Source organism: Zootoca vivipara, chromosome 11, assembly GCF_963506605.1.
Source record: "Zootoca vivipara chromosome 11, rZooViv1.1, whole genome shotgun sequence".
Lineage (NCBI taxonomy): Eukaryota > Metazoa > Chordata > Lepidosauria > Squamata > Lacertidae > Zootoca > Zootoca vivipara.
Genome location: NC_083286.1, coordinates 46,713,670 through 46,732,912, shown reverse-complemented (window position 1 = coordinate 46,732,912; position 19,243 = coordinate 46,713,670). Strand labels below are relative to the sequence as shown.

The 19,243-nt window shown below is 44.9% G+C and overlaps 1 protein-coding gene across 2 annotated transcripts in view; it reads right to left on the bottom strand.

The window, feature by feature from the left end:
• The window catches only part of GDNF (glial cell derived neurotrophic factor), a 32,353-nt gene continuing 13,110 nt past the window's right edge, over window positions 1-19,243 (bottom strand). The window contains exons 2-3 of one of the 2 annotated variants that reach the window (XM_035100888.2): window positions 15,681-15,863; window positions 1-5,255 (exon numbers count right to left, since the gene is read on the bottom strand). In XM_035100888.2, the coding sequence (XP_034956779.1) occupies window positions 4,762-5,255; window positions 15,681-15,837 (651 nt within the window). In that variant the 5' untranslated portion in view covers window positions 15,838-15,863 and the 3' untranslated portion in view covers window positions 1-4,761. Of the gene's footprint in view, window positions 5,256-15,680; window positions 16,228-19,243 lie in introns of those variants that run through there. The other variant, XM_035100887.2, reaches the window with a different exon arrangement.

Below are 19,243 nucleotides of genomic sequence, written 5' to 3'. Positions count from 1 at the left end.
AAAAAAAAGTTCATTATGCAATCCTTGCCTACCAAAGAATGCTGCTGTTGATTCAGCAAAACATATGCATACAATACTTTGATGCTCTTTGACTTAAAAATAACGTGTTTGCATATATTGTTCCATATAGGACTAATTGCTGTTGAATGTATTTTAGTTCTAAATTAGATCATTCATCTCTCTGCTTCATGCGCCATCTTGGCAGACCATATAAAACCTGGTCTTCTTCTGCTTTGACTACTAAACTCATTAAACACAGGAGACATTGATTTGATACCCTGTAGGGATTGTAGGGATTGCTTTCTCCCGGGTTATGGAATTGCCAATAAATAGATGCTTTAGCTGCAACAAAGGGGTTTGTGAATTTCTGCCAGAAGGATAGAATGAGTTGGTCCTCCTAGGACCAAAAATGCCCCGAAAGCTTTAAGACTAAGGAGGCATCACAGTTTTAACTTTTTTTGGGGGGGGGAGAGCCTGGATGTACATGCAGTTCATACCTGCACTCCATAGCCAACCCATGCTGGCAAAGTAAACTTGTGGATGGCAGCAATTAATGCAAGCAAGAGGCAAGTAAGAAAAGGTGCTTGCTTCGTATCCTGTTAAGTGTTAGGGAGCTGCTACGCAGATATGCTGAAAGAGAAGGGCAGGGAGGGAAATTTCATTAAGGACTAAATCGGAATAAATTATTGACATTCATGAGGACTGCCCATAGCGTCAAGGTTTTGCATGCACAGGGTCTCAGGTTCAACCCCTGGCATTTCCCATCTAGAGTGACAATTCATGCATCACCAAAAACAGAAAAGAAAGAGGAATTCAGCACTGAAAAAGAGAAGGGAAAGAGGAGATAGGTTTGCATAACATTTGCATATGCTAATTGATATGTATAGATGAGGTATAGCAGCAATACACCAATATGCACAACACCTACTGCCATAAAACGTAAAAAGGCAAAAAGAGCCCCATTAGAAAAAATATCTATTAAATTACTCTGCTTCTTAGAATAACATTTTCAGCAACTAACACCATATTTTAAAGCCCAAGCCTTTTGCAAGGCTGCAGAAACATGTCAAATTTATCAGCACAAGTATAAAGCTTAAGGGCTCTGGAATCTTTCCGGCCATAGTATGCTCTTCATTAAGGGTAATGTAACAGTAACATTTTTTTAAAAAAAACAAAACAAAACTATCAACTCTCTGCAAACCTGCTTCATCGATAATATTATAGAGCTTATGGGGATTGGTTAAATTCCATCTGTTGAAGAAAATGGTTCAAAATCTGTTGATGGGGACCATCCAGGCAAAAGGTAGTCAACTCCTGGTCAGTGCAGTGGGACATGGTTTTAAATGCATGCTTAATTCTCCCATTGAAGTCAATGGGAATTCAATTTAGCAAGATTATACTCTTTGCTTTCCCCTACCCATTATTCTAGCTAACGTTATATAGTATTTTTAGAGGTATTAATGATGAGGTTGTAGACTCTGATCCGAGCTCTAATCAGCTGCAATTGTTTGTGGTTTTGAAGGGGGATTTGCATTCAAATATGTTTAGGGAGCTGGGTATGTTTAGCCTGGAGAAGAGAAAGTTAAGGGGCGATATGATAGCCATGTTCAAATATATAAAAGGATGTCATATAGAGGAGGGAGAAAGGTTTTTTCTGCTGCTCCAGAGAAGCGGACACGGAGCAATGGATTCAAACTACAAGAAAGAAGATTCCACCTGAACATTAGGAAGAACTTCCTGACAGTAAGAGCTGTTTGACAATGGAATTTGCTCCCAAGGATTGTGGTGGAGTCTCCTTCTTTGGAGGTCTTTAAGCAGAGGCTTGACAGGCATATGTCAAGAATGCTTTGATGGTGTTTCCTGCTTGGCAGGGGGTTGGACTGGATGGCCCTTGTGGTCTCTTCCAACTCTATGATTCTATGTTTCAAAAGAGCATCACTTCTAAATATACTTGAGCATCCAGAGTTTCATCTACAGAAGCTTCTTGCCCATAAGCCTGAATTCATGGTTACATCTCCTTATTTTGGATTGGGGTGATCAATCATAGATGGATTGACGGCGCTGCCTTCTTCAGCAGAACTTGCAACTAGTTGAATGAGTTCAGTAATGAAACACATCACCATGTGCAGGGGGTCTGTTTTGGGGAACAAAGGACTTGAACCCAAGTCTTTTTCAGTGCTCCCCAGATCTTCTTCCTCTGCTGCCCTTTTAAAATCTAAAAAACCCCAAAACTTCACTTTGCTTACAGGGCAGCTGCACTTGCTGTAAAGTACTCTGTTGGTGAGACCCCAGGCATCCACCATCTTAATTTGCCCAGAAACCTAAATTTTCATCTATATATATATATAAGCATATGCAAATTTTATGCACTTTCCTGTCACGGGCCTGTGTCTTGAGTATTTAAAGTACCTAGGACTGCATTCAATAGTTCCAGTAGTGGAACACTAGCAGACAGATGTATTTTAATGTTGTATGACAGAGGGATTCTCCATACCAACTGCACTAATGGAAGCCTATTGCACAGTCTATTGCGCGCCAGATTCGATCGTGCAACAAAATTACCAGCAAACTGCTTATTCTTTCTCTTGCACAGCAATGCTCCACTGATACCAAAACAAGACCGTGTGTGTGTGTGTGTGTGTGTGTATGTGTAGAGGTACTACAGAACTGGCCTATCAGTTATGAGGTGGTTCTGTGATTTTCATTCAAAAGGTAAAGTAAGTGATTTTTTTAAAAGTTAGCATTTCATATATCAACCATGGACCGTTGTTCCCAGCATCTGTGTCTCATTGTTAACTTTGGCACCTGTTTTGAAGAAAGAAGCTTTAATAAATAAAGGAAAGGAAACTCAAGACCGAACCGTAATAAATAATCATCATCATAATAACTTAAATCTCAATAAATATTTTCTCTAGATTTGTCTCTGACCGGATGCATTGCACCAAGTAGTCTTTGTTCACTCACGACGACCTCAAATAGAAATGTAGTCCTTTAAGTAAGTGACCTTTAGTCCTTTTTGTAAACCAAGAAGAAAAAAAGATCCACATTTTTTTCCCATGGCGTAGCCGAGGCAGGAGCAAGTGGTTAAAAACACAACTTGTATTCAGGGAGAAGATGAAAAGGAAACTCTTATTTCTCCCCCAATTCCAATAATCGTGCTTGAGTTCAATTCGCAACTTTTGTGTTGGAACTGCTTTTCAAGAGCGGGTGGAATTTTAGCTAGCTAACTGGAAGCCCTGCTTGCCAATATACCAACAGTGCAATCCTGTTCCTATCTACTAAAAAAACCCAAATCTCAACAAGATCAATGGGCCTTATCCCCACGTAAGCAGATATAGAATGGCAGGCTCAAAATATTTTTGCTGACACCTTAGGCTTGCTACTCAGGTTACCTCCGTGGTGTGAGAGCTTCGAGAGTGCCACGGCTTCCTGCTCTACCAGGTAACATGAGAAACCCAGTACATGGAAAGTCTGTTCCTCTCCATTCTCACGTTAACCTAATTTTGTGAAAGCTGATACTGTTGAGCAGAGAAGCTACAGCATAGCTGTGGGGGGGGGGTTCTCCTGACTCTGACGGTGGAAGAAGGAGAGGGTTTCATGATATCCTGGTGGGAACAGACAGGAATGGTGCTGCTGTGGTTTCTATAATACCAGGGTATGCTGCAGCCACACCAACTCTAGGGGGCAGGGGTGCCATCAGCCCCCCTCAATATTCCTTAGCCGGAAGCTCAGCCCCCCAAAGATTAAAGGGGTAGAAGAGGCCAAGCCGCCAAACACGGTCAAAAGGCAGATTCCTTCTGGGTACGAGAGAGAGGAAGAGCTGCGGCCATTGAAGCTGTGCAGCACTGGGCAAGACCTCCTGCCAATGACGCCCCGCCTCCTGATGATGCGTGTCACGCACATGACATCACAGGCGCACGCCAGGCAGCCGAACCTCCCCAATCTTTGGCTCAAGGCGGTGCCTGGGGCAAGCTGAGTAGCAGGCTTAAGAGCCCCACATCCTACTCTCTTGTTACTTAACTTCTTTCCATTTTTCCGCCTGCTCTGCCTCAAGTGGAAAATTCGCCGGTGATAAATGCTAGGTATTGCACCTGCTGTTTTCACTGGTTTTAAATTTTCTATGCTTTAAATCATTGTTGTCTTTTATTTTATGTTTTACTGAACATCTTACTGTTTTATCTTTTTGTGTGTGTGTGTGTGTAAACCGCTTTGAGGTTCCTGTGACAATCTAGCGGTGTATAGATTTTATGGAATAAATAAATAAATAAAGGATCCCCCTGCCCCTCTGCCCAATATTTTGGGGTCAAGGCCAGCGGTGGGTGGTTGTTACTTCCAATTCCGTAACAGAAAGAAGAAGAAAAAACAAAGAGGAGCGGAGCAAGTCATCTGACAGAGATTGTGTTGTTAAGCACCTGCCTTGCCAAGGTTTACTAACAGTGGATCGCCTTAAAGCAAATGTTGTTAAGAATCTTCCATCCGTCTTGGATCTCTGCCCCTGAGCATTGATGCTTACTTGCCTTCCTGTAGTAACAAAACGCCCCAGCGGTTGTATCCTACCCAATTCTCCTGTGTTGGATTTCTAACAACCAGGCTCCCACAATTGTTATCATTATTATATTTAGATTGATTTATATCCCGTCTTCTTGTTGTTCTCCCATATGCTTGGTCCTTTTGCCTTCCTCTGAAGCCACCACATTCCATCTTCTTGGGAGCCTTGGACCCTTCTTTAGCAGGAATGCAATATCAAAGCCAAAAAGGATGTCAGACACACCCACATCTTTTCGCGGAATGTTTTTTCAGTATGTGATAAGTTGATAGGTCATCATCCAAAAACGAAACATCATCATCGTATGCAATGGGTCTGCAGCAAGGCTGTGGTCTGATTTTGTCACTGGCCAACTTTCTGTTTTGGGTTAAATTGTTTAAAATTTGGTCATACACGGTTACAGCGGACTCGCAGGAACCACTACAATACCGGAAAATCAACTCTTCTTTGGTGTTGTATCCCAAGCCCAAGTCAGTCACATTTAAGTGCATCTCAGTTAAGACACAATCCCGGTTTCTTCCCTTCGGATCTCTCCGTCCTTTTCTGCTGCTGGAATTATTATTGTTCTTTGCTGCACGTTGACGGTTTCTTTCCTTTTTAGAGCTATACGGCGTTGGTTTATCTGGTGACCTCTTCAGGATTTTGATAGTGGCTTGAATGAAATCTTCTACGTCACCAAGCCGCTTGGGATAATCCTCAGAAATATTAGCTGTTTTGAAAATACAGAAAGAAAATACGTTTGTCAGATGAACATGTATTGAGAAGAAGAACCTCTTTTTATATACTGTACAGGCATGTGTATATGTATACGTGTGTGTATGTGCGCGCGTATGTGTACAGTCATACCTTGGTTGTTGAACGGAATCCATTCCGGAAACCCATTCAACTTTCAAAGATGTTCGACAACCAAGGCACAGCTTCTGATTGGCTGAAGAAGCTTCCTGCAGCCAATTGGAAGCCACGTAAGCTGCGTCGAATGTTCAGGTTCCAAAGAATGTTCACAAACTGGAACACTCACTCCGAGTTTGTGGCGTTCAGGAGCCAAAACTTTCAAGTCACAAGGCATCTGAAATCAATGTATGACTATAGTACACATGCACACACACACACACATTTTATATACTTGCGTGCTTTCTCTCTGAATGCATAATTCCTCTCGGAACTACATTTAAATGCATCTTTTGCTAATTGCAGCTGCAATCCTATGCACACTCACCTGGGAGCAAGTCTCAATGAGCTCAATGTATAGGACTGGTTGGTAGCTCAGTTCAGACCTGCACGTTAGAGCAAGAGGAGCAGGCCAGCTCACCTCACCTAGAAATTCATCATGGTAGCATTCCTTAAGCATCCCTTCTCTGCAATGTATGAACCATGTTCCCCATCATGCATTGGGAGGTTGTGTCTGGATCCAACCCATCTTCCCTTTGCATCTTCTATTCTTCTTGGTGTGCTATGAGCAGAATAGCTTTAGAGAGGATTGTACCCTAATTCAAAAGAGGCTTGGGGGCTGAATGTGGCCCTGCAAGCCTCTCTAGTTGATCTTTGGGTCTTTCCCCAGACCAGACCCCTTCCCTAACCCTAACCCACTCCTGGCCCTACCTTACATTCCCTTGTGTGCTTTTCCTTGCACACTGATAATGCCTCTTTGTGGAAGATGGTTAAAGTGAGAAGTGCCATCTTGCTAGTTACTCTGAAAGATTTTGAAGCATTTTGTAAGGCACCAACCAGATCTTAAGCACATTTGGGCCATAGCTGCCAAGTTATCCCTTTTTTACAGGGATTTTCCCTTATGCTGAATAGGCTTCCTCGCGAGAAAAGGGAAAACTTGGCAGCTATGATTTGGGCTTGTAAATGGGATCATCCTTTTATCAGTGGGGGAAAAAAGCCCTCTTTGCACTACATTCATGCTAACCCTATCTTGTTAAATATGTGTTTGCCTAGGTTAACATTATGAGAGATCTTTGCTTTATGAACAAAACTTGATTGTCCCCCTCTTAAAAGAGCAAATCCAAACAAAGCTGTGTTGGGTGTGGGTGTGTTATTGATGTGTATTTTTTGTTTTGTTTTTATGTTGTAAACCGCCATGAGATCCTCAGATAGAGGATTTGTATAGAAATTAAATAAATAAATGGGACTGCACTTTCTTCAAAGAAAATGCTTTTTTAAAGAAAAAAATATTGCATGGTCATGGTGTGGAATGTGTGCTGGTCTTTAGCTGGGGTACTGTTTGGGGAGGGTTGTAGCAGGGGAGAGTGTTGCTGTTACAGATTAATTTTTTGTATCCTTATTTTTAAATCTTCCTATGATTTATGTGGAAACTGTTCAATTTGTGTACTTTTTGATGTGTTTTGTTCATTGCTTTTTGACTACTGTGGTTATATTTGTAACTATGTAATTTGTTTCATGCTGTAAGTCACATTGAGCATGGTTATAGCTGTGGAAATGTGGCATACAAATAAAATGATGTGTGTGTGTTGCTTCCCTGGGTGTGTGGATAGAAAGGGGTGCATAAATCTGTGCAGAAACTAGCTTTTTGTGCAAAGGCCCAACAAACATTCCACGCTCCATCCTCTTTTGCCACACTTGCATGCGGACCTCAAGAAGTTGTGCAGAAGAGAATCTGGCCCTTAAGCTGAAAAAAGTGCTCCCCGTCCTTGCCTTAAACAAATATCTTTCCTGCCCTCCCTGGCCCCAGTATATTTAGATGTTCATCAACCGCCGGCCTGTGAAAGTGCATGAAATCAATGAGCCATTCTCATCTTTTCACCTTCCCGCAGCCTGGTTTGAAATGAGCGGACGTAGCAGGCTAGGGAGCAGAATATAATACTCGCGTTACAAGCCCTTCTCAGTAATGGACGTTACCAGAAAGGAATCAAAGTTCACCTGTTGGCCTTCTGAAATGGTGACGGGGCTTAAGCAATTAAAGGAACTTCTCGTATTAAGAAGAGGCTTCGTGCATCGCTGAGGTGAAATGGAGACCCGTCAGCGGCATTCGTTAATGGAATATAACATCAAAGATGCTGAGATCAAATAATCTTTAAATGATTAATGGTGTTCAGGTTCATTATCTTCCTTGCTAGCTCACCAATGTGTCAGAGGAAGATACAAAAGACAATCTTTCCTCCATCTTAGAATTCCCACAAAATCTGACACTCTCACTGGTCATCTCTCTCTCTCCCCCTCTCCCTCTGGGGGCATGTTAAATGTTCTGAGGCAGTACTGGAACAAGCCAATACTTTGGGGCCGGAGGAATCAGAACTGAAGTCGCTTAGTTAGTTGTCCCCCACTACCATTATGGTTCCAGATGCATCTCCCTTATCAGGTGAGAGGGAGAGGCAGAAACAGGCTGGTTTTAAACTGCAGAAATAATGAATGCTTCAATATAACCTGTAGGCTGTATACACATTTAAACCTCATACATTAAAATATGGTGCTGGAGGAGACTCTTGAGAGTCCCATGGACTGCAAGAAGATCAAACCTATCCATTCTTAAGGAAATCAGCCCTGAGTGCTCCCTGGAAGGACAGATCGTGAAGCTGAGGCTCCAATACTTTGGCCACCTCATGAGAAGAGAAGAATCCTTGGAAAAGACCCTGATGTTGGGAAAGATTGAGGGCACTAGGAGAAGGGGACGACAGAGGACAAGATGGTTGGACAGTGTTCTCGAAGCTACGAACATGAGTTTGACCAGTGCCTGGCGTGCTATGGTCCATGGGGTCACGAAGAGTCGGACACGACTAAACGACTAAACAACAACAACAACATTAAAATAAACCCTGGAACTGTAGTTTATCCCTTGGAGAGCTACAATTCTCAGGACCATTAATATAAACTGCAGTTCCCAGGGGAAATTGTGTGCTTTAAATACCTGGTGTGTAAGCAGCCATAAGTCCACCCCTGGATGGTTAAGTCCAGTCAAAGGCGGCTATGGGGTGTGGCACTCATCTCGCTTCAGGCCAAGGGAGCCAGAGTTTGTCCACAGACAGCTTTCTGGGTCATGTGGCCAGCACGACTAAATTGCTTGTGGTGCAACAGGACTCTGTGACAAGTGCCAGAGCGCATGGGAACACTGTTTACCCCCCCCCCCCAGTGGTACCTATTTATCTATTTGCACTGGTCTGCTTTCGAACTGCTAGGTTGGCAGAAGCTGGGAGAGAGCAATGGGAGCTCACCACCGTTGAGCGGATTCAAATCGGCAAGCCCAAGAGTTTAAGACCACAGCGCCACTCGTGTCCCAGATTTACCTTCGACTTATGACATCATCCAGCATGAGCGACACTTAATTTGGACCTACTCAGACCTGATGATCATCATCTGAGGACTTTCTTCATGTGCCTGCTCCACAAGTGGTCCAAAGGGTGGCAACACAAGAACGGGCCGTTTCTGCAGTGGCTCCCCGTTTGTGAAATGGTTTCCCCGGGGACGTTTGGATTTTCATCGTGTACTTTTATGAACTGCCCTGAGATCTACAGATGAAGGGCAGTATACAAATGTAAGACATACTAATAAAATAATTTTAATTAGAAATGGGTGAACTATCCAAAGATTAATATTTACGGAAATATTTTACATTTATAAATCTCAAATGACATCTGACAACAGGAGACCCTGTCACCTAAAGCTGAGTCAACCCCAGTGACAATTCAAGTGTGGCCATGTCTGGCTTTCATGAAAGGGCCAGGCAAGGAAGAAAGAGAGGAAATATCCCCACTCCTCCCAGTTGTCTTCAGGTATCAGAGCCCAGGTGCAGGAGGGAAGTTGCACTGGGGATACAGACTGTAAGATGCAGGAGGACATAGCCCCTCTCACACCCCTAAAAATTGCCCTTCCACGTCCAATAATATATCCTACTTGGGCAGACCAGGGTTTAAACAAAAATACAGTGTCCCGAATTTCCACATTGGAAACCAACGTCCAAATCCCCGCTCTGTTATGAAGCTTAATTTCCTAAGCACGAGCAGGATCTCACTCAGGAAGTGAGAGGGTATTTATATCTGCCCAATCAAGCCACGGACGAGCCGCAGGTGGATGCCTATAGCCCTAGTTGGATGAGCGCTTAGTGGCTGCAAGCGGTGCTGTCCATGCAGTTCCTCCCCTCAATCTGGCTGCCAGGACTGCATGCACAGAGCCCTGTTAGGAAATAAGCGATAATGCCAGGCAGCTATTTGGGGGGGGGGGATGCCGGACAGGGGAGGGGAGGGGAAGCACTGGATTTAGTTCTGCTTCGGCCTACTGAACAGCTGATCGGCATGATTCTTTCATTGTGCACAGACAGACTTGGCCGCCCGGTGAAAATGCCGTCTGATATGTGTGTATGTGTGTGTGTGGTCTTCACCTGTTGCCCGCTACTTCCTCCCAGAGTACACTTGATTCCCCCTCGGACACGCAGTCGCCGGACTGCATGTCGGCCTGCATGGCGCAGGAAAGGGCTTTGATGAAGCACTGGAGGAATTGCCGCCACCTGTCCGCCTCTACTCCTTGCAAGCCATTGTGAGAGGCAAAGGAAGGTTTCGACGGATGGTGAAGAATGGTTTCTTCAGGCCGCTTAAGCGAATGGCAAACAAGATAACGGAATTTTGCAAGGCAACCCCAATTTCTGCTTGCAGAATAAATTGTGCACGCAGGAAATAGTATGCAGGTGTGTGTCCGGGTCAGTCAGCCATGAGTAAAAGAAAGAAATTCAGTAGCTGAGAGCTACAAAAATGGAATGTTTGATTTTGCAGTAAAACAGTTTAGGGAACAGATGATAATGCTAGCAGCAAAGGGCTATTAATGGTTCTGCACCAACACAGAGGCAGATCTCAGTTGGAGTGCGGCAGGACTCTGTCCTAGACCCTGTGCTTGTCAACTTTTTAATGACTTGATTTGGATGAGAGTATAAAGCAGGCACCCCCAAACTGTGGCCCTCCAGATGTTTTGGCCTACAACTCCCATGATCCCTCGCTAACAGGACCAGTGGTCAGGGATGATGGGAATTGTAGTCCAAAACATCTGGAGAGCTGAAGTTTGGGGATACCTGGTATAAAGGGAATGCTTCTCAAATTTCAAATGACATGAAGCTGGGGAGGGACAGAAAACAGAGACCAAATGGCCTTGGCTGGCTGACACGCCAGGGCAAGGCCAACAGGAAGAACTTTGAGAAGGCTGCTCCATCACCTTTTAACACTTGGGCTCCCTTCTTCCATAGAGAAGGGTGGGTAGGAGAACGATCCCATCACTGTGGTGGACAATTGCTTAAGGGAAGCTGCTTCCTTTCATAGAGCAGGCACTACCCTCACTAGAGGAGTGGGTGGCGCTGTGTTATAAACCACTGAGCCCTTTGGGATTGGCAATCGGAAGGTTGGCGGTTCGAATCCGCACGACAGGGTAAGCTCCCGTTGCTCTGTCACAGCTTCTGCCAACCTAGCAGTTTGAAAACATCCCAGTGCAAGTAGATAAATAGGCAGGGCAGTCTCGAGCAGGTCGGGGGCCATGGCGCTGAGGGGCGGAGATCACTCTGGCGCCCCGCCCTCACAGGGTGCAGCATGGTTTCTGCGCAGCTTCACCGTGCAGCACCCCACCTACCAGCCCAGCACCCTGGCGCACCACACCACCGGGGCTCTACCTAGAGCCGGCCCTGTAAATAGGTACCACTGTGGCGGGAAGGTAAACAGTGTTTCCGTATGCTCTGGCTTCCATCACGGTGTCCTGTTGTGCCAGAAGCGGTTTAGACATGCTGGCCACATGACCCGGAAAGCTGTCTGTGGACAAACGCTGGTTCCCTTGACCTGAAAGCGAGATGAGCGCTGCAGCCCCATAATAGCCCTTGACTGGACTTCACCGTCCAGGGGTCCTTTACCTTTGGCCTTTACCTTTCTACCCTCTCCTTCCACATTCAGAGCCTCTGCAATGACTCGTTCACCCCTCTTTCAGAGCCTTGAAGGATGAGCTAGTCACTTGGGGGTCAAGTAGGAATTTTGGGACCAACCTCCAATTGGCCTTGATATTTTGCGTGAGACAGAGGTATATAAATACTTTTATGAATTAAAATGAGGCTGCCAAATGTGGCTTCTGAAGGAAGGGCAACATGAGATCACATGGGATCTCCTATCTGTATTCATAAAAAAAGAAAAGTGAGTTCACAAGACATCCGAGCATTCCCTCGTCTACGCTCTGGGGCGGAGGGCAAGCAGGGTGGAAGGAGAAGGGAATGGAGATAGTTAGGTCTTTTGGTCAACGTGCATCATTCCTTGAAAGGAAATGTGGCTTCTCTCCAAAACGTGAAGAGGGAAACCCAGGAAAGATTCCAGTGGGAAGAGAGCGAGAGAGGAGGAGGATCAGACGAGGCAGAAAGCGAAAGAATGCAGATGTGGTTTTGCATCTGCTGGGAAGATGCTGAGAAGGCAAAAGAGGCTTGAGAATCCCTCTCTCTCACAGGAAAGCAACAGTGGAGAGGACTGTGTGATTTGCAGCAACAATAATTACCCTGGGAGCACAGTGCCCTATGCGCTGCAATGAGCATGGGTGGCCTGTGGAGCAGGGAAGTGGGCGTATGTGGCATATTCTGGGCAGGCCCATGAACCTGACTGTGGCGCACTCAGTCTTGTAGCCTGCTGCGTGCTTCTTTCCATCCTTAGTGCTTTCTGTGTGACTCCTGCCCTGCTCAATAAGCTTGAAGTAAACCTAACCCATGGCAGAGCTGGTCTGTAAATGTCAGTGTCACTGTATTCCAAGTCTGAGAAAATCACGCTACTAATTGAAAGATATAATTTCTCCACTAAAAGCCCAGCTAGATTAAGTGGGGCTTAACTTTCAAGGAAATACAAATGGGATTGTTGTTTTGGATTGCGCAGCATTTTAGGAGCGAGCTGCTTTTCCCACCTGGAGGATAGCTCAGTCATCAGAGCAAGATTCTTAATCTCAGGGTTGCGGGTTTGAGCCCCACCAGGGCCAGCTCGCCCATTGGCTCTAGTGGCGTGGAGCACCAGGGCGCTGAGGGGCGCCCCAACAAGTGGAGGAGCTGCGCGGCAGCCTCCCTTTTCCCTCCTCTGAGTCTTGCGTGCCCGCCAGCTGCGCCGCTCAGGGGAGAGCAGGGAACAGGGGCACTCTGTTCCGCTCTGCAGCGCCAGGGTCATCCCTCACCCTGGCGCTGCGTTTCATTGGTAGAGGCGACGCCACATGGCAGCAGCTCTACCAATGAAACGCAGCGCCCTGTTGGCGGGAAGGAACGCAGCGCCCTGTTGGCACAAGGAAATGGCTGTGACATGTAAGCCACTTAATGTGAAGCAGTCTGTTGAAAGCAACAGAGGATTTCTGGAATTAGTGTCTTCTTGACTGCAGCTTTTGTCCAACAACAACTTGGTTTTATCAGTGAACATGACCCTGAGTGGAGGGCAGCAAAGAAGGGGAAAAGACCCCACACCATTGCTGGACTCCTGTTATTAACACACCCTGTTACCTTTTCTTCCCACCCACCCCTTCAGAGATCTTAACATGTAGGACACAACTCACCCACCTAGAAATATACTTTACCCATACTATGTTCCCCCTACATTTTTCCCATTTCACCACTGAACGTGACAGCTTTAGCCTCTACAGAGTTAAAGCCACATCGGCGCCCTCAATTACTTTTAATCTGAAGTTTCCAAACACTTGAATTTAGTGTGCTGTGACACTAAATGTGACACTTGTCAGTTTACAAAATGTGAAAGTAAATGGCACTAAAATCTACAAACTACTTATACTGTCTGTCAATTTAATAAACAACCCAGTTAAAACTGAATGGCAAAGATTATATATGACTAAAAATGAAAATAGAGGACTCCCCTCACATTGCAAAACTTTTTGGTTAACACAAACTGTTTATCACCTTCTGCGAAAATAGTAGCCTACAGTTTTCATGTATTGCTGAAACACCAGCTTCTGGGTTAGAGTGGGCTATGTTAAGAGAAAAGGGAAAAACAATTATCTGACATCCTTTGATTTCAGCCTGGTTAGTTGTAAAAAAAAAAAGTCAGGAAGGTTAAACAGTCTTGAATAAAAAGGGATTCAGTGAAAAAGTTGTCTCTGAAAGCTGGGGTGCCATGGGCCATGCTTTGCAATTGCGCAAATGACACCATAAATCGGTTTCAGGATGTCTGGCCTTGCAAACCACAATTCACTTATGCCAGAGAAATCCTGGAAGAAAATTGCAGATTTCAGCAGATTTTTAAATTAAGATTCTCCAGAAAAATGGATTGTGGACTTGCCTACAAACTCTACTCATTTTAATTTAGAGTTACTCTAATGCACGTTGATGGTGGCCATTTAAGGGGCTTTTATTCTGAGGTACCCCCAAAGGCACACATTGTCTCCCAAGACAGGGGGATTCCAGCCAACCCAAAGTGTTCTTGGTAAAGGATTTTCAGTTTTGGATGCTGTGTAGCAGGGTGGACATGTGGCCTACTTAAAAGAGGACAGTCTTCTATTTGAAGGGCTGCCCAATCCAAGTAGAATGGTGGGGTGTATGTGCGATAACAAAATAAATAAAGCTTATTTTCTGTTCACAGAACCAAAAAGCCTTTGGTGAATGGAAAGAGCACCACTCTATACAACCCGATGTGAGCAAAATGTTCAACATCACGTGTCATGAAAACTGGTAACTTTGTAGGATAAGAAGCAGCCAGGTCGGATTTAGGTTTGATGAGGCCCTAAGCTACTGAAGGCAATGGGACCCTTTATATGTCCAGCTGTCTTTTGTCAACAACAAATTGTTGCTTTTTTGTGTGTTGAATATATGCTAAATGGTGATTTATGGACCTAATAGGTATCTAAAGGCATTGCACATAACATCATAGGAGCCTACACAACACAAAACACTGTTGCTGTATGTAGGTTTTATTTTATTTGTTTTTTTAATCTTATATTTTGGAAATGTACATCCAGGTTTTTTCCTTTAAATTCTTTTTGGGCCCCCAAGAGAGTGGGGCCCTAAGCTATAGCTTGTTTAGCTTATACAAAAATCCGACACTGGGCTGCTGGACATTAGGGACCAGCTTTCAACTTCACATTTAAATGCTACTACTAAATGTAGCTAACTCTTTTGGTCTCCTACTCATTTTGCTCCACTGATGTGGAGGAGAACTGGACTGTCAGTAATTTGTGGCAATCCTACTTCTGGTAGCTGGCGCTTCTAGTTGATTTGGCATATCGATATGCTAGATACGCAGTTTGCTTATTGCACCCTGAAAAGCATCAGATCTGCACAAGGATTCAGCTTGCACCTACAAGTGGGATTCTTTGTCACAGCCTAATTGAGCCCAGTTAGCTGATGGACTTTGAATTTAAGCCCAAGAAGCATTGTTCCGCCTCCCAGCCATTGGTGTGTCTCCTTCCTCTTGGAGAGCTCTGACTCATTCTCCAGGAACAAAAGCTGCCACCTCATTGACTTCATTAGGGATGCTTTGCACTCAGCAGTGCCGCCAGATTTCAAAACAAACAGACAGAGGTTTGCACTTCCATGTATTCATGCAGAGGAAGCGGCAAGTATACTGAAAGTACACATGTTCCTGATTACTTGCAATGGCAAGAATGCTGATGGAATCACTAGAGTTAAGGAATCCCAGCACTCCTTTGGAACAAGGCATGTAGAGACTTCTGGTTCACATGCAACCTCCTCCTCATAAGAAAGAGGAGAGCGCAAGCAAGTAAAAAAGTTAGTGGTGGCCCCACAAGAGCACTCCTGTGAATCTTTTTGGTTTTCTAGCAATTGGATTATCACAGCCATGTCTAGTAAAGTATCCTCAACAACCTCACCAAACTACCATTCCCAAAGTCTAAAACCACCAAATGGTAAAACACCATGATAACCATATGTGTGAACGGACCCTCAGACCCACTGATGCCAATGGGATTACAGTTTCATGGTGAATGAGTCAGCCTAGTCCTCTTAACTCCCAGTGGCTTTTGCACGACTGGGCCCGAGCCATCAGTCATGCTTGCTACATGTCTGCTTTTCGGTTTAGCTCCCTCTCAGCTCTCGGCTGGGAAAGGAGGAACCCTCCCAGGAGAGCTGGTTAGACAAACATCCAGACTTGGTGCCAGGACAACCAAAAGAATTTTTTTCAGTAGTTAAGATGGATAGAAGTCGAAAGGAGGAAAGGGAACTTTTTCTTACAGTCCATTTGGCCAGCATAGGGAGTCAGCAGCCGGTTGGAGGTGTGATCGTCTTCAGTTCCCTCTAGCACTGAGCGGGTCTGGCCATCAGGAAGAGGAAAGGTGGAGATTGTGTTGAGTAGCAACATGCAGACAGCAACCACATCCCATAACTTCATCTTAGATTTCCTTCCAGCACAGGACCCTGGCAAACAGGAGAGAGACATGACATTAGCGTTTGCATCTTCTCTGTTGATCCCATCCACACTGCTCCATGGCTCAGTGGCAGAGCATCTGAATGCAGAGGAAGTTCCAGCTTCAATGCCCAGCATCTCCAAGTAGGGCTTGGGAGAGACTTCCTGCCTGAAACCCCAGAAAGCCACTGCCTGTCAGTGTGGACAATACTGAGCTAGATGGACCAGTAGTGTGGCTTAGATGTTCTTTTGTCATGTGCCAATCCCTGGCCTCTATCTCATATCCCCATCTTGGCAGTCTGCTTTAAAGCGCCAAGTCTTCTGGTGTTAGAACGCTGCCGTTTCCATCTTCCCTTACAATAACAAACACAGTGCTTGGCGCTGAGGCCATGTTTATTAGAAGCAAGTGATAACTCGTCTTGCTGCTGGCCCTGGTTCTGTGACTCAGCTGCTGGTCAGGGAGGAGAAAGGAGGTCAGCACTCGCTTTAAAGAGCAGTTGAAAGGAACCCAACAATGTCTTCTCAAAGGCTGCTGCCAGACAGTGGATATGTTCAGGTGCTAACTGTTGATGGCCAACCTCAAAGGCCTTCCCTTCTCTCCGTTTCCATGTTCCAAACCTTACGCTTTGCCTTTAAACTGAGCTTGGACCAGACAACCCTTCAGATACACAGCACACACACACACACACACACACACACACACGCTCCATCAACAGCACGTCCCCAAGTGACACGAGCGGTTGAGTCTCCCTCACACTCGTTGCCAGCATGTCTGGTTACTGTGTTCATACAGGAGAGAAAGTGCCATGAATACTATTTTTTGAAAAATCAACCATACCTTTTAGTATCATTGTTTATTCATTTCGACTCCACCTTCCTCCCTTGCAAGGAACTCAAGGTGGTGTACATGTCTCTCCCCTTCCTCATTTAATCCTCACAACAACCCTGTGAGGTAGGTTAGGCTAAGAGACAGTGATTGGTCCAAGGCCACCCAGCAAGTGGGGATTCAAACCCTGGTCTCCCAGGTCTGACACTCTATCCAGGCTGCACATTTACATTAGAGACACAGGAAATCCAAAAGCAAGCAAGCAAGCAAGCAAGCAAGCAAGCAAACAAACAAACAAACAAACAAGCAAGCAAGCAAGCAAGCAAGCAAGCAAGCAAACAAACAAACAAACAAACAAACAAACAAACAGGTGAGGTAAATCTCACATGTAAAAACAATCATGCATAGCTTTCTCCAGCACTTGACTGGGGCCTATCTTCAGCCCCATGAAGTAATAATTGAGCACACACAGAACATCCTTCTCTTGTCACAATAAGCAGCTCACTCAGGGCTGCCCAAGGCAGTATACCTGAAGGAACGTCTCCACCCCCATCGTTCTGCACAGACACTGAGGTCCAGCGCTGAGGGCCTTCTGGCGGTTCCCTCACTGTGAGAAGCCAAGTTGCAGGGAACCATAACTGCCAAGTTTTCCCTTTTCTCGCGAGGAAGCCTATTCAACATAAGGGAATTTCCCTTAAAAAAAGGGATAACTTGGCAGCTATGCAGGGAACCAGGCAGGGGGCCTTCTCGGTAGTGGCACCCACCCTGTGGAACGCCCTCCCATCAGATGTCAAAGATAAATAACTACCTGACATTTAGAAGACATCTGAAGGCAGCCCTGTTCAGGGAAGTTTTTAATGTGTGACATTTAATGTATTTTAAATCTTTGTTGGAAGCTGCCCAGAGTGGCTGGGGAAACTCAGCCAGATGGATGGGGTACAAATAATAAATTGTTGTTGTTGTTGTTAGGCTGCCTGAGGCCCCTCCCCGGCATCCTCTGAAGGGTGCATTCATGATGATTTGTGCTCAGGATTATACCAGGTTGGAGGGGGGAAGAATGATTAATGGTTTGTAGGGTTTTTTGTTCTTGCTTTTATCATGTGTTTTGTGCTTTTATATTGTTTTTTTTAATGTTGTGATCCACCCAGAGATCTGAGGATGAAGGGTGGCATACAAATTTAATAAATAATAATAAGCAATCTGCTTCAAAATACCATTTGGATGGGCAAAAGTTTCAGGGTGGACATACTGCTTCATTTCCAATCAGAAAATGGCAGCAGGACATTTTGCGTATTAAGTTATAATCCAAACATACATGCAGAACCTTTTCTTCAATTACATAGGACTGGAAATGAAAAAAAACCCCAACACCCCAAATGCAACCAAACAAGAGCTATTTAAGCATCATATACATAAAAACACAGAACTTGCTTCAGCCCTGTGACAAGGCATAGTGCCTAAAAATCACTATTATTATTATTATTATTTTTAAATCCTTGTATTTTTCAGAATTTTAGCACAATTTTCTCCTATTACATATATTTCTGTAAGCAGATTTATCCAATATATTCATATTTATCCAAGCAATTTTGCCCAACTGAATGCATTTTTGTCCATCATATTTTTTACTAACATATGCATTTTAAAGTGCAGCTCCCTGATGCATGCATTTTGGATTCACTGTTTACCAGTAGTTAGAGGACAGTTACAAAATTCAGTGAAGCGCAAATTTCAAACGATAGCTGCGTCTCATTTCTCGTACTGGTTCAAGATGTGCAAATTACATGCTTCCTCGTTAAAATGCAAAACATTTGAATATCTCTTCCGCCCCATCACCGGGAGTGGGTTGGGCAACATGTGTGTGTTGCAACAACTAATGTGGTTTTAAGTGCTATAGCCAAAAGCTTCCAAGTTTGTGGCGAAGAAGAAAAAGGAAGAGTTGGGAATGGCCCAATGAAGATAATGAGTAGAAAGGCTCTGACCTGGGTCTTCTTCCTCCCATGGTAGAAAGAACCCCCTCCTGAGTAGGATACCTGCTCAGAATTTTTGCAGATAAACTTGGTCTCTCAGTAAGTGGAAGCAATGTAATACTGTATTGGCAAGGTAAGGTAAAGGTAAAGGGACGCCTGACCATTAGGTCCAGTTGCAGATGACTCTGCGGTTGCGGCGCTCATTTCGCTTTACTGGCCTAGGGAGCTGGCATACAGCTTCCGGGTCATGTGGCCAGCATGACTAAGCTGCTTCTGGCGAACCAGAGCAGTGCACAGAAACGCCGTTTACCTTCCTGCCAGAGTGGTACCTATATATCTACTTGCACTTTGACGTGCTTTCGAACTGCTAGGTTGGCAGGAGCTGGGACCGAGCAACAGGAGCTCACTCCATAGCGGGGAATCGAACCGCTGACCTTCTGATCGGCAAGCCCTAGGCTCAGTGGTTTAACCCACAGCGCCACCCGTGTCCCTCATTGGCAAGGTAGGTAAGCAAAAACGCCCCATTGTGCCCCACTGACTGCTACTGTTAGTTAGTATGGGTGAGACCCTTTGCACATGCTCAAGCTGGACTCCC